Raw genomic sequence first — 15,195 nt, forward strand, 5'->3', positions numbered from 1 at the left:
GGATGGATGGATGGATGTTGGGTACAAATCTACTCCAGCCAGTGCACAGAATATTGGGGTGTTTGCGAAGATCTGGTGCTTTTTGGCAGGCCAGTAAGTCAAATAGCTCTGAAATCAAAACAACAGTGATTTTTTTTCTCCCATTTAACTAACTGGCCATTTGCCAGCCCAGCTGTGATATTGGCTCTCAGGAGCTGAGTCAGAAACGCATGTGCTTAGGGGTTTTTTTTTCAGCAAAAAGGCTCTCCTCTAGCACGTGTCTTCTTCAGGGCTGTAAAAACAAACCATTAAAAAGACCAGCTATAAAGGAATCCTTCCCATTGTCTTATTAAAACATTTGTCAGACTGTCCTAGTGAGATTTAATGAGGTTTGGGCTTAATAATTCTACCCTGAAGAGTTATATCCTCCTTGCTTAGCTTGAGAAGCTAAAATATTTATGGAGATAATATAACAATTGCTGCTCAATGAAGCTGCTTTGTACATCTCCAATCCTGCTCTTTTCCATCCATCATTTCCAGGCAGACTCTTTACTGAGCTGCCTGGCCTTGACCTCTGCTGCTGCAAACAGGTGGCTGTGAGTGTTTACAATGAGCAGCAAGAGTAAAAGCCTCACTGAAAGGATGGCCTTGAGATTTTCTGTGCTGAAGGCTCTCAGGAGAGCCTCAGAAAGCATCATGGTTTGACAAACCAGGACGTGAGAYGGAGACATTGAAAAATGAGAGAAGAGTGGGAAAATGACAGCTTGCTTTATTGGGGAAATATCGCCCAGGGCTGAGATCCAAGCCCCAAATTCACCCCCCTCCCTCACAGCACAGGTTTTCATGTGCCTGTAGGGCCCCTTCTCACACACAGGGGCAGCCAAAACAGGGGCACAGTCTGCTCAAAGCCCCACCACTGCTCTTCCAGCTTTTCATTTCCCTATGCAGCCACTAAAAATTGCCCAAATTCTGGCACAGATTAAGAGAACACCCCTGGGATGTGTTACCTGTGCAAACCATGGCTGGGATTTTGATGCTGTTGAGTGCTTGGGGTTGCTGACCAGGGCAAGCTYTGCTCAGCACACACTGCAAGTGAATACCTAAAACTGGGCTCTCRTGGCCATGTCCTTGTGGGTATCAAATACTGGAGAGGGAGGGTTTCCACGCTGTTGAACATCCCAAAGCTTCTTTGCTGGCATTTTTAAAGGTGACTATTCAGCTCATTAAGACTACAGGATGTAAAATACAGATTATTTGGCACCACCTACAGACTCAGAGACCCACTGTGACCACCCCACACGTTCCCTTTGCCTCACAAGGTTACAACCTGACCCACAGGGCTCCCCAGTGCTGGTTTTCAGTGGGATTGTCCAAACTGGCTGGAAATTACCACGCCTGGGAGCACTGATGACTTCTGAAACTGTTAATAACCACAGTCCAAGCACACCCACAGAGTGATGCCRCCAAACTGAGAATGTTTTTCAGTTGGAAACCAAAGGCAATTTTGTTTCATGCACACTTTYTCTCCAGTTAGAAAAACAAAACTCAACAACAAACCTATTGCCATAACATAAAACACCCATCAAGCCTCACCCTGGGGTGATGGAGAGGTTCTTTTCCACCCACCCAGCCCTTTAAAAACCAGGCATGTGTTGCACTGTAACCTCTGAGTGGCTGATTTAAATTTGTTTCTCATAATTGCCTGTTTGCTTCCAAGAGATATTTTCTTGTAATTAGAATAACTCTCYGACCTGCCTCTTGCTCCTTTCCCTCCCCCTGACTCTCAAATCCCTTCCAAAGCAGGGACCCAAAACTGATTGCCTGGCACATAATCAGTAGGAGAAACCTGAAGAAAACAGCCATTTAAATGGTTGATAAATGAAAGCATTACCATATGAAAGACCCTCAGCCTTCTCAAAACAGCTCTAAAAAGCCAAATGAGACACCTGTTCAGATTAAGAATATGACAACAGCATCATATGGCTTTTGAAACTCCTTTGCTATAAAATCCTCCTTTTGCAAACCTCAGTGTTGGACCCTTCTCAGCTCATGCTAACCTTTACTGGTGCTGAAGGTCTCTTGCCACGGACCCTTCCCAAGCAATTTATCACAGCACTTCTCTATTCTCACTGCTGGAGAACCTGCACTGGAGTGCCATCATTTCTTAGCAGCCACACGATGTGAGGGGTGGGTTTCTGCTGGCCCATGGATGTGCCATGACATCCCCTGGATGAGGGGGATCTGGTACATGGATCCTTGGCACCTCTGCTCACCCAGCAGCAAACAACAGCCTGGGAATTGTGGCCTCCTGCTCCTGAGCACCCTGGCTCTAAKCAGCCTTTTGCTTCACACCAGTTCMTAATGAGCTGTCCTTRGWACCCCCAAGGCAGCARTTTAATAMACATTTTATTTCAGTYTTCCAAGGAAAGAGYRGATTTTGTTTTCCAAGCAGAACCTACTCTGCAGAGGCAGCAGGGTGGGATGGTCAAGCTGCTGAAGGCTCAGCCTGGCTGTGCCAGCTCCTGGTGCTTTGAGTCTCTCTCTGCCTTTCCTTTGGTGGCTCCTTCAAAGCTGCTCTTGGACTGTTGAGAAAATCAACAGCATCGACACCTGGGGATTTATCACCACATAATTTACCTAAATGCCAGGAGCAACAGACTTAAAACGAGAGGCAAGAGRAGGGAAACCACATCCTACAGGAGGTGCACGACAGCTGSAGCCAGGACAGCACAAGCAAGACCYCCAGAGGTCTTGATGCTCTTGATGCTCTTCCTTTTCAGAGGGAATGGAGAGACATGGACTTAGAACTTTGCAGTGACAGACAAGCAGAAGAGCGGCGAATGAGGATCTTAATCTAAAATTAAATTCCAAAAGAGACCTCAAGTTTCATCTCCCTGCCAGTCCCTGCTCCCCACAGTCTGGCAGCCCAGCTGGATCTCAGGCACAGCCCTGCAGAGCTGGCAAGAAAATCACTCCGGATGGCATYGTATGGAGAAGAGACTTTATGGTCTGAACAGAAAAGTTGGGGAGAATTCAGTTCCTGCAGAACTCAAGCAGCACATTTTGTTTTAATTTGTGGAGCAATATTTTCTTAAATCAGTTTCAGAGAAGAGTTGCAGAAAAACCTTCTGAGAAGCTAAACAAATGCACCTCTTTTCAGATTATTCTTCAACTATAAAGTTCCATCACTCTTCCAAAAATCAACATTTGGTTTTCGCTGTGGAAATTCATACAGAAATTGTTCAGAAATGTGTCATTCAAAACACATAGAGAATTGATTCAACCTTTACCAATTCATGGTCCCATCACCACTCTTTTCTTTGCTCAGCCACAGCCATTCACCATGATTACACCTTTAACTACATCATAGCAGCATTTCAGGGCTGCTGTGTTATCATAAAATCACCCTTCCAAGAACAGGAAAACAAAACTGCTGRAAATTCCAAAAACCACTCCCTCCCCACCAGGGCAGGTGGTGCAAAGGTGAGGATGGACAATGCTCTGAGCCCCCAGGAAAGGAACCCAACACCCTCAATGTGAGCACCAAGTTCATTCAGCAGAACAGGAAAAAAACTGCTCAGGTTAAGTGAAAGGCTGAGATGAARGATTAGCTGGAGGACGGGAGGAAAAGATTCTCTTTGAGGATTATTTCTACTTTCTATTTTATCTCGAGGTGTCATCGTTCAGAAAAGAGCAATATCACTTTTGGCAAGCTTAAGCTTGGCAGGTAAGAATGCAAATAAGAGCACTCTATACTGCTGATCTGGGCTGTGCTATAAAATAAAAAAATACCATTCACCATTTTTAGCATCCAAGGCTGCTGGCAGATGGTTGCTGCTCTGGGGCTGTAACTGAGCTGCTCAAACAAGAGCAGTTTGCAGTTTGCTGCTGAGAGCTGGGGGACACCCATGGACACTCTGCTGCAGCATCTCCACGGAGCCCCAGGAGCCCAGACCTCCTGTTCACTGCAATTACACCTCATAAGGCACAGACAAAAAGAGTGGATTGCTGCAGGGACAATTTAACTSATAAATAACATGCAAACCTATTCACCTATATGCAGATAGCTCTGAGCTCTCTAGGGCTGCTGGGGCAGCAGCAGCTGCTGTTGAAGGTCAGTACATTTGGTTTTTCGTTTATGGCTTTTGTATTCTCTCATTTAAATAATGATTCTCAGGGGAAAATGAGTTTGCAGCTGCTTTGGGTACAGTCCATGAGGCACTGGGGGTGTTTGGCACCCTGACATGAGAGGGCTCTCAGGGGTGTGTGTTATGTCACCACTTGGTTGTATTTCCTCTCCAGGCCCATTAATGAGATAACAGAGAGTGGCAGTGGAGCTRTGAGTGATCAAGCAAGGACTAAAACACCGTATTTCACTTCTCTTTGCTCTCCAGGACCAAAGGTGATGCTGAATGTCAAGCAGAGGTTGATCCAGGGCCATCCTCAGACCCTCAGGCCTGCTCCATAAATCTCTCCTGCTCTACCCCACTCTTCCCTGAAGCCAGTTTCATTCCAGCCTGTGCATGGCAACTTGCATTTTCAGCTCCAGTTTTTGGGTCATTTTGCGTTCCAAGCACTCTCCTTCCATCTGGGACAGGGCCTGTACCAAGGTCAGCCACCAGTGCTYCTTGGACCTCTCTGCTGCCCAACAGGAGCATCCCCAGGAAGGAATGATTTGATTTTAAACCTGACTTGCTTCATCCTTGAACACGTTCATCACTCAGCAGTTTTTGGATTTCTTTGCAGCTTGCTTTTAAAGTTTGCCTCACCGGTTAAGGTCAGCCTTGCTGATGTTTCCATGGTCAGTCCTGCAAAATGCTAAATTGGCAGAAGCTGGGAGCAGGAGCAATCCCAGCWGGCAGTGGAAGCTGGACCTGACAGGAGCAGGGCTGATTGAGCCTCTCTGTTGGTCCCACACTGGTTTTTACCAAGCTGAGTCCCATTTCCCGGGCTGTCTGGGTGAGGGGTTGTGCAGTGGGAGCCACTGCCTGGTGCCATCCCTGGGCACTTCCCTTGTCACCCTGGATCTGGCAGGGATGGTGGGAGCATTGGCTGGGCACTGTCCCCTCTGTCCCCMGAGGCAGGGGAGCCAGTGACCGAGGGGCAGGGACAGCACCAACATAGCTTTACTCTCCCTGCTCCCCACTCCACTCACACCCTCCAACACCGGGCACAAACCACGTCCTCCCCTCTCAGGCTGGTTTTGCTGTTTGCTGACTGCACCACAGAACAGTAAAAGAGAGTTATATAAGAACATCTCCTGCCGCCAGCTTTATTTAGAACCCAAAAGTTMATTTCCTTTCTCTCCAATTTAACTTTGCATTTCCAATCGTCACCGGCAGTCATTCCAACGTGCCACGGACATCACTGTATCGGAAAATAATTACAATGACAGATTTTGTTTTGCTGTGTGAGACCTTCCACTGCTGAATCTAATTACTGCTGATACTTTACGAGCTCCTCCAGCAYGAGATAATTGCTGCTTTCTCTTTGCATGGGCAAGAAATAATCAGTTGTCTTTTAAGGTGAGAAACRTAAACAGCAATTAAATGCCATGGTTCTCCGTGCCCTCTCGTCAGCTGGCACCTCTTCTCAGAAAGACAGCTCAGAAGAAGGTTARGCTTCATTTATTGTTTGCCCTGAATAGATTGTTTGAAAGGGAGGGAATAGGAACGCTCCTGAATGATCAATAATTCTCTCCAGCCTATAAAATGTGTATTTTATTATGGAGAAGCAGGAGCAGCTCACAAGCAAAGCAGTTTGCTCGCAATACTCCATGCTCAGCATCATCACCCAGCCCTTTGCCACAAGAATGGGTGTAGGGACAGGCTCGAGCATCAGGGGGCACAAAAYCACACTTGACCCTACCAAAACCTGCTGCTTTGGCCATCTTTCCCCTCCTCCAGTGTTTCTAAAATATACATTAAATGTGTGAATCTTTKAAACATGCTGCTACCCCATCAGCATGGGGCCCTTGGTTACAGCATTACACAAGAAGGAGATGGAGCAGAAGGASATTTCCCCACCCCTGAAAGTGTCCAGGGCCAGGCTGGACAGGGTTTTGAGCTTCACTGGTCTGGTGGAAGGTGTCCCTGTCCACGGCAAAAGGGTGGAACCCGATGAGCTTCAAGTTCCTTCCAAACCAAACTTGGTATCCTGTTTGAACACAGCAGATGAGTTTCTCTGCCACCCACAACAGCTTGTTTTCTGTTGGGTTTTCTTTTCCCCTGCTTCTTTACCTGAACAAAGTGCYTGCCTTTGAATAATTCATTGATGAGGTTTGTACCACTTTGTTCACAAAATCACAGCGGGGAACTGTTTTTCATTAAATACWTCCTTGCCAGCTCCTCTCTGTGATGGAGTCTTGCTCTGCTTGTTCCCTTGCCAAAAAATCTGCCAGGCAGKGAAGAGCAACACACCCCATGGGCAGATAAAACAAGGGCATAGGAGGATGCTGGGGCAGCATTCCCTCAACTGGCTTGGGAACTGCCTGCATTTGAGATAAGAGTGTTGTGATCCTTGTGTCACAGGAGGAAGATGCCTCCAGTGCTCCASATCTCCCTGTTTCTCTCCACAAAATCATGATGGAAGTGACCAGCTCAGCTSTAGGCAAATAACCTTGACCTGTTTCAATTAAAGCAGATGAATCCTGCCACGATTTGCTGAATCAAGGATGGAGAAAATTGTTCTTCTTATGAGTAGATTGGGATTATGAATATCCACCCTCCTTCTGCTGCAGATGCCTTATGCGAGGTAATACCCAAATGCTCAGATGCCTAATTTACAAGCAGGGAATAAACCATCTTCCTCTTGCAAAATATTAGGAAGGATTAGTCATGTATATTCACATCACATTGAAAAAGCAATGGTGGAAGGCATCACGAACAGCMAGCTGGAATGAATTACTAAGATCTCTATTAGCATGTTAACATCTATTTAAAATATATAGTTGGCAAACCTGATGGTCATGAAAATTGCTAATAATGAATATAAATGAGATATGAACAGACACAGAAACTTAATCATAAGAAATTAACTATTCCTGTTGTCCTGGTTCTTTTTATCCTTTCATAATRTTGATAAAGATTCACTAACGCTGCAGACATATCAGTGCTTGGCCAAAGAWCTTTGCCTTTAATTTGTTATGGCAAGACATGAACATGTTAAATATGTGCCTTCACTTTCCATGCTGCCTTCCTCACAAACATTGAAAATGATGGATTTTGATCAAGCCAMGGAAATCAGGCTCTTTACTCAGCAGCAAGAGGGGAGAAAAATTTGCCGTTTCCCACTCTAACTCCTAAAAYTTCTTATCATTGTCACTTCCTTAATGTGGAGTCATTTGAGTTTCTCCTTCAGCTTCAAAGATAAATGGAAGGGAGATTTCAATTTGGATTGCTTGCAGGAGGGCTGTAGCTGGATTGGGAAATCCTTACACCCGCCTGGAAAAAGCAAAACCTTCCTCCCTGGCTTGGTCCTCAGTGTACTGCCTTACTGCCTTACCAGTGAAGAACAAAACTACTTTTTATTCATTGTGGCTCAAAAGAACAATGCAAATGTGATTGAAAGTGGGARAAGGGATTGATTATCCTGAGGCAATAAATATCACTGATACAGCCCAGGCRCACTATTAAGTGGTGTGGAAGGACAGGAAAATGATTTCAGAGGAACTAAAGCTCCATAAACATTTCTCTCAGCAGGGATGTTTATATGGTACATCAGCTCAGATTTTCTAGGTTTCATAAATGAACTTCAATATGYTTCTTGATCAGTGTCACCATCCATAACAGTCCAGTATCATTGATACACATGATGGATTTTTTTTTAAGAACTCAGGGCTACTTTGCACACATAAACCAGGGCATTATGTCTTGGTTTTGGTGCTTGCATGATTCCCCTGTGGTCCTTCAAACACTCAGCCCTCCAGTTTCTAACCCAGCAGCTTCACACGTGAGCAACTGTATTTGGAAGGCGGGATGCTGGATTTCAAAGCAGCTCTGGAACAGGAAGTTTCCAAAAGCCCTCTCAGAGATGCTAACAACAATTCTAGCATTCCAAATCCCACCCCAGAGACCCAGTGGCTGTGGTGTCTGCAGAGCAGGAGGAGAGCATTGCTGGAGAGGATGAGGACCTTCAGAYTGATGTGGTCTGTTAATGTAACATTGACCCCTCTCTGAGCCTGAGGAACTCGAGGCGCAGGAAGCAGCACTCACCCGTTTGGTGTAGTCCATGGCCTTCAGGATGGAGAGGTTCAGCATCTCCAGGGAGGCCAAAACATCTTCATAGTCTCCCATATGGTCGGCAAAATATTCTGGGAAAACCAAGAGAAACCTGGTGAGAATATGTTTGTGTAACTTGAGGCTACATGGCACAGTAAGATCTGTTATTGGTGGTGGGATAAACCTGAGAGGATGGTTCCAGGTGTGTTTTTAGATCTGTTATTGGTGGTGGGATAAACCTGAAAGGATGGTTCCAGGTGTGTTTTTATACTCTATACCCTCAAAGTCACAACTTGTCCTGCAGGGATGGGAAGTGGTGTGATTGCCATGAAGTTTGGGACCATTGCAAAAAGGAGATGTGAAACCCAGTAGCTCCCACTGAAAATAACTTCTCAGGATTTTTATTTCTGTGCCTACTTCTGCATTTGATTGTGTATGGTCTCTCTCCCTCCTACTGCTGGCATGGAGGGAGAAGTCTGAAARGAAATCCCCTTTCCATTCCCTTGACATTCTTTGTCACTCAGAGCATCCAAATGCCCCCCCATTCACCCCAGTTTATRTGAGCTGAGACTGGCCTCACATCTTTCCACATATTCCTATCACATTTGCACCTCAGCCCAAGCTGAACAAGCTTCTGCAAGTAAAATATGTCTTGAAAGGAAGAGCCCAGAGCTTCAAGCTGGGCCCCAATCCATGTGTTCACAGAGACAGAGGCACATTTTCTCCGTGCCATCCTTATCCTTTCCCTGTTTCTGGTGACAGGCACAGAGTGCAGCAAAAAGCTGCTCCTCAAAAGCCACCGGCGCCGCTCCTCAGCACGAGGACGTGGAGTCTCACACKGAGGTGACATCTCTGTGGAGTGCAGCTAGACACAAACTTCAGGAAACAACCTCACTAATTAGCTTTTCTTGGCTTAATTAGAAGTGCCTATAGCTATTTACAGTCTGAGAACATATCCAAAGGAAAGAAGGTTTTGGCAGAAACCGGAATGTCACAGCATGACTGACAGCAGCTGTTCCATGATAAGCCAAACTGCTTATTCTCATTGCRGTCTGTTTGTTTGTGTTTTATTTCCTACTTGGGATATAAAAATGAGCAGATCTGAAAGGAAAAGACATCTTATAAGTCCTGATATAAAAAGATGGACCCATCTATTTTAGGAGAAATRAGCTGTTGTGGGCACAGCACAGCCCTTGAGACTGACCAAGGAGCACATGGGAGGGGAACAGAGCTGACTTTAACAAAGTATTCAGCTCTGCTGGTTTAGCATTATTTATTCATGGGAAGCTGCAGGGCTCAAGAAATACCTTTTAAGATGCTCTCAACATCTTATAACACACAACCCATTTCAAGAGAGGCACCACAGCTCCCATTTAGACAGGCTGRGGTTTTATGTTCAAAACTTAGAAGAGAAGCAAGCAAATTAGAAATCACAGGCAAGAGCAGGCATTCAGCAGATAAAGATCTAGGCAGGCACTCGTGCTGATCGATCCTTTCTCCAGCTTCCCCCAGCTTTCCACAGGAGGTGGTGGGTTTATCTCCCTTCTCTCCTGGCAGCTTCACCTCTGGGAGCAGCAGCAAGATGGGATCACGCTGGGTGAAGCCACACAATTTTCTGATTTTATCAGTGATGGAGAAGGCTGTGTGGGGTCAAGCAGTGCCAGTGTTACCCCTGGATTTCCTGGTGGTACAGGCTGTGGGGGKTTGATTTCTTGGGTCAGCTGGCAAGGACACCTGGTGCAATAAGAAAGGAGTGATGGGAACCAGCCCATCACATCATCAGCAAACCAAGAGGATTTCATGGAATTCTGCATTTCTTGGATACCAAAGCAATGACAAGCARGAATAACCAGTGGGAAGGGGAAATGTTGCTGCTTTTCCTGCCAGCTTGGATGCTCAGAATGCTGTGGGCAGGGGTTGAGAAAGGAGGAGAGAAACTGTGGGCAATGTCCTGGTCAGGCACAGCCCCTGCCATGGACAGAGGTCTCTAAAGCATCAGGAATGAGGAGGAACTGCATCTCCAGCTGCACAGCCCATCCCAGCCAGACTAGCAAAGCTGTCATTAGTGGYAAAGTGATGAAGGGAAATGGTGAAGACCTGCTGAGGTCTTTGTATGTTCTTCTGCATCCTGGTGCTGGAGGAAATGAGAAGAGATGGAGGAGCTCTCTGCAAGGCCACACACCTCTCTTCACATCTCCTCCCAAAAAGCTGGGGTGCAGGAAATATTTCCCAATATCAAGCATTCGTGGAAAAATACACCTGAGTGAGCAGCTTGAGCCAAGAAAACCCAGCAGGAAATATTCCCTTTCTGGTCAAGGTGTGGGACAAAATATTATCACAGATTTTCTCTTATTCTTTCCTTTAATTTCAGCAAGCTGTGGGAGGTACAGCAGAGGTGTGCATCCCTCAGGCAGCCTGCTGGGAAACACGAAGGTTGGCCTAGGGAGAAACATGTTACAGGTATTGCAGAGGGATCTGGGTTTATTGAAGCTCAGAGCRAAGCTGGAAGCCACGACATCTCCAGAAATTAAACTCCAGCTTGTCACTGAACAGCATTCATGTGCTTCACTTAGCTCTGACCCCATTTGTGTTACAAGAAAATGAAAAAAGTTTTGCCAGTTTTGCTGTGGAATAAGGGGCAAGCAGGGCTGAGATCCCCCAGTTCCACAGCTGCTGCAGCACTGCGAGCTCCAGGCTGGGTTTCATTTGTTTTTTTGATGGTTTTCATGCACACAATCACTGCTTTTACCCAAAAAACAGGGACTGCACTCACCACACAGCTCCTTGGTGTCCACATTGCTGGAAGAGGGGGAGAACGAGGCAGGGGAGGAAGCAGGAAAAAAGAGAGAGAAAGAAAGAGAGACAGTTTTAATGTAAAGGAGAGATGAAGGCTGCAGTTAGAATTCCTGTGGCCTTAACCCCAGATGCCTTCCAGCAACACCCCCCACACCCTCACATTCCCCAGCCACTGGTGGGGACAGCCTGTGGAGAAGAGAAAGGTTGGGGCCACTCAGGGCATCCACACCCTGCTGCATCTTCAGCATCTGTGCAGCTGGAACAGGTTCACAAGTTATTCTGGATATTCCCTGAGAGGAAAATGGGTACTTGTACATCCCCCCATGGGGGCACCTCTGCCCAAGGGGACACAGCACACCTGGCACATCAACTCCTCTGACTTACYCACAAACACCCAGCCTGCTGACACCCTCGTGAGGCCCTCAATATGGCACAGAAATGTGTTTGTTCCCATTTACTCAGAATAAAAATTTGCAAAATGTACTTGTCTCGATGGACCAATTCTGCTAATTCTGCCCTTACGAAGCAGCTCTTGCCCGGGACTCCCTCCAGACAAAATTGCACAATTGCTTCTCAGCACATGAACRTTTAGTTTATGTAACAACATCTCGACAGACAACCTGCCTGGGAAATAAAGATTGCTGCTAATCTCTTTGTGCCTCCGATTCCCACACAATCATTAGTGCCATTCAAGGACTGGAACGATCTCTTAATAGAATTATATTTTATCAATCCATTTATACCCTGGAAAGTTATTTCGTCACCTAAACTCATCCCTGCTCGGTCTAACCTGCCAGCATAAGTGGATTAGGGCTTTCACTGCCAGAACCTCCTGCAGCCCTGCCTTGATCCCCAAATTGAGGCAAACACAACCATCTCTGGCTCACGAGGTGCTGCCTGACAGAACTGTGCCTCCCAAACTGTCTCCTGCTGTCAAAGCACGTGAATCCCRTCCCCTTTGGGGTCAGTGATGTCTGTCATGGTGTGAAATGTCACCTCTTGTCTCCAGACCCCGGTGGTGCCGGACACTCGGGGTGGTCGATGGGGTGGGCGGCACGCGCCTCTCTGCAAAAGGAGCTTTTGCACTACTTTATCTTCATTCTCTTGGAGACTTATCTTCCTCAAACCCTGGATTTACTTCACTGAATCCTACAAACTCCCCTGGGGATGCAGTGGGCTCAGCTTTCCTGACTGGGTGTTCTCATGGCCAAACCCACTGAATTCACGAACCACTGCAACGGAGCCACAGAGGGCACAGCACTCGGGCACTGATGGCAGCACGGAGCTGCAGCACAGGAATTCTGCAGGTGAGACCCCACAGAGGCATTTCCAGCACTGGCACAGCCCCAGGMCAGCCCCAGGATGGTTCACCAAAGCTCTCTCCAGCACACAGCCTGGGAACTCAACTCTGCTTCCAGGCACAAGCATAAGTGGAGCTTCTACATCAGCATCACCCACAAAGTGTAGCAATAATATTTTTCAGAAGACAGTTATTGTTTATAAACACCTACTGACGTGGTTATGGGTTTGCAGCAAGGACATGTTACTGAGAAAAAAAAATCTATTATTGTATTCCCTGTGATTYTGCATTGTAATAATTGATCTGCTACTGCCAAAATTGGTCTTTTATCTCCTCATATCTTGCCATTGTGTGATTTAACTTAATTGTGCTTGAATGCTAACTCGGCTGAGAAGTTGCTTTTAATTTTAAGCCATCTCGCTTAAAGAATAAGCCTAATGAAAGGAATTACTGAAGTCACAAGCTGACTTAATAAAAAAATATGATAATGTTCAGATGAAAAAACTGTAAGGAGAAATCAGTGGTACTTGAGCAGGCTGYTTCCATCCCCCAGGAATGTGCCTGCTGGGAACATCGCTGACACAGAGCCACAGCCCCACCATTTAGGTGAGCATTAGTTACCAATTTCTTTTCAGATGCAAAACATTCAACATTCCTGTGCACAACAATAAGCTAAAAAGAAAAATCACAACAACTTGTTCTCATGTTTTCAGGGGGAAAAAAAAAAAGTCTTTCAAGTACCAGAACACTTGGCTGTGAATTATCGTTCAATTTTTTTTATTACATTAATATGACTAATTCAAGAGCTTACTGAAGYCATAACCCCACTAAGCAGAATATAATGAAGTTTAAGTGTAAATGAAGAAGTTATTAAATGTTTCTGTGTTAAACAATTTTTTCTGCATAGTGCAGATTGCACATAAATTATCTCATTCCAAAACAACAGTCTTTCTTTCAAAGGAGAACAAAAACAAAGAAAATCCAAATCTTTCTGGTTTCAGGCCTTTTCTGTGTTTTCCAMCCAATGAGGCTGTAGCAGGGAACAGCAGCACCACCTGAATCCCCAGTCCTGCTGGGGGTCTGCACCCTTTGAAGTTACTTTCCAAGGCAAAGATGCACTTTGGARATCCTGCATTTGCCATTTGGGACCCAATGCTTCCACAGAAGTAGGAGGAAAACACAAGAGCTCAGATTTCAACAGTTCTGAAAAGCCAGAGGCCAAGCCATGAACCACTGTGGCCACAAAAAATGACTGTTTATGCTCACCACTCCCCCTTATTTAAATACACCGGGATTATTTGACCAGATAAACAGATTGGCAACAAGGAAATAATTTTCTTTCCGGGTTCACATYCAACTATTTAAAAGAAAATGAAAAGACCTCTGAGCATGATCTTCCTCCTGTGTGTGTGGGAGTGTAAAGGGCAATGATCACGCTGTGAGAGCATCCCCTCAGTGGGCTTAATTAAGTGAACTTGCCCACAGAGTAATTACTGATGCATGGCTCGATTACTGAGGCTGCCCAGAGKAATGGCTGTGCCTCCTGCACACTCCAGAGAGAAACACATTTCTYCCACAAAGCCCCACCCAGCGTTAAATTGTGTTTTGATGAGCACCTGAGCTAATGAGGATCCCTGGGCAGTCACATCTTTGCCTTGCCCCGTCCCTGATTGCGGATTGTCCATGGACAGACTTTCATCAGAGCTGTCCTCTACTGACTCTGCTGCTTTTCCATCCGTTTATGAACTTTTTTCATTTCTGTACCCACCTTTCTTGTAACAAGATGCCATCTTTGGCTTTATCCCGGGGAGCAGGCACCATCAGACACAGGACCTGTTCCACCAGGGTGTCCATCAGCCCAGGGGTCGTGGTCTCAAGCTGGACATTTCAGCAGCCAGACCTCTGGGTGGGTGTTGGGACCCTGAAACCTCCAGGCCCTGGGACAGAAGCTCCAGCAAACTGATCCAGATCAGCCTAAAACTTTATTAAGCAAATCAACAGAAAAAAACCCCAAACTATTTCTGGAAATCCCCAAGATGATTATTTGCATCAGCTCTTAATGAGTAAGCCCAGGGGTGCACAGCCAGGAGGGGTTACCCAGAGAACATTCCAGAAGGTCTCAGCATGGCAAAGTCAGGGCTGTCCTGGTCTGGTGCTGCTGCTGACCTGCAGAGATTCCTCCCAAAACACAGCCAGGAGTCTGCAATGCAGCCTCTCTTCCTCTCTTTCCCAGCATTTCCCTGCTTCCTGAAGGCTGATGGCCTTTGACTTGCTGTCATTAATGTATTTCCCAGATTTCAGCTAARGAGAAGAGAGGTAAAGTTATCTCAGAATGGAAAAGATCGTGTGGAGGAGCAGAGCATGAAATTCCCTTCCTGGGTTTCAGCTCAGCCGAAGGAAAGGTGTCCCAGGCACTCCCAAGGGGCAGTACAATCAAAAACATAATGGGAATTCAGAAGTTGCAAATACATCAAAGTCTCATCTTCACGTTTCTCATGCAAATATCAGCCTGGATGTGCTGCTCAGTGCCCCAGCAGCTTCAGCTGAAGATAATAACCCTTTTCCTTGGGCAGATGAAAGGTTTGCATCAGCAGCCACACGGCTTAGTCACTTCACCAGCACAGAAAATGGAGGGTTTTTTCCCGAAATCACGTTCTACTTTTATTTCCATCTTTTATTCACAGCTTTGGGTTTGCTACAAGGCTTCAAACGAGCACGGAAACAAATTATCCTCTAGCATTAGCCACCTGCAGAACTCATTTTCATTTAGGAAAGACTAAAACACAACAAGTGCAGCTGGAAAGAATTATTATATCTGATGATAAGGCTTGTAGTCCCAGCAGCAGCAGCGCTGTGGTATCTCAACACCTCAGAAGTGGCAAATACACATCCAGATGCCTA

General features: G+C 46.0%; 1 protein-coding gene across 4 annotated transcripts in view; it reads right to left on the minus strand.

Annotated features, from left to right (window-relative positions):
* The window catches only part of NECAB2 (N-terminal EF-hand calcium binding protein 2), a 71,174-nt gene that overhangs the window by 6,854 nt on the left and 49,125 nt on the right, over positions 1–15,195 (minus strand). For 2 of the 4 annotated variants that reach the window (XM_057364589.1, XM_057364586.1), the window contains 2 exons: positions 10,972–10,997; positions 8,193–8,290 (listed from right to left, as the gene is read on the minus strand). In XM_057364589.1, the coding sequence (XP_057220572.1) occupies positions 8,193–8,273 (81 nt within the window). In that variant the 5' untranslated portion in view covers positions 8,274–8,290; positions 10,972–10,997. The remainder of the gene's footprint in view (positions 1–8,192; positions 8,291–10,971; positions 10,998–15,195) is intronic. The other 2 variants (XM_057364587.1, XM_057364588.1) reach the window with 1 other exon arrangement.

This window comes from Malurus melanocephalus, unplaced genomic scaffold (genome assembly GCF_030028575.1).
Source record: "Malurus melanocephalus ecotype Western Australia unplaced genomic scaffold, MMel_1.1 scaffold_40, whole genome shotgun sequence".
NCBI lineage: Eukaryota > Metazoa > Chordata > Aves > Passeriformes > Maluridae > Malurus > Malurus melanocephalus.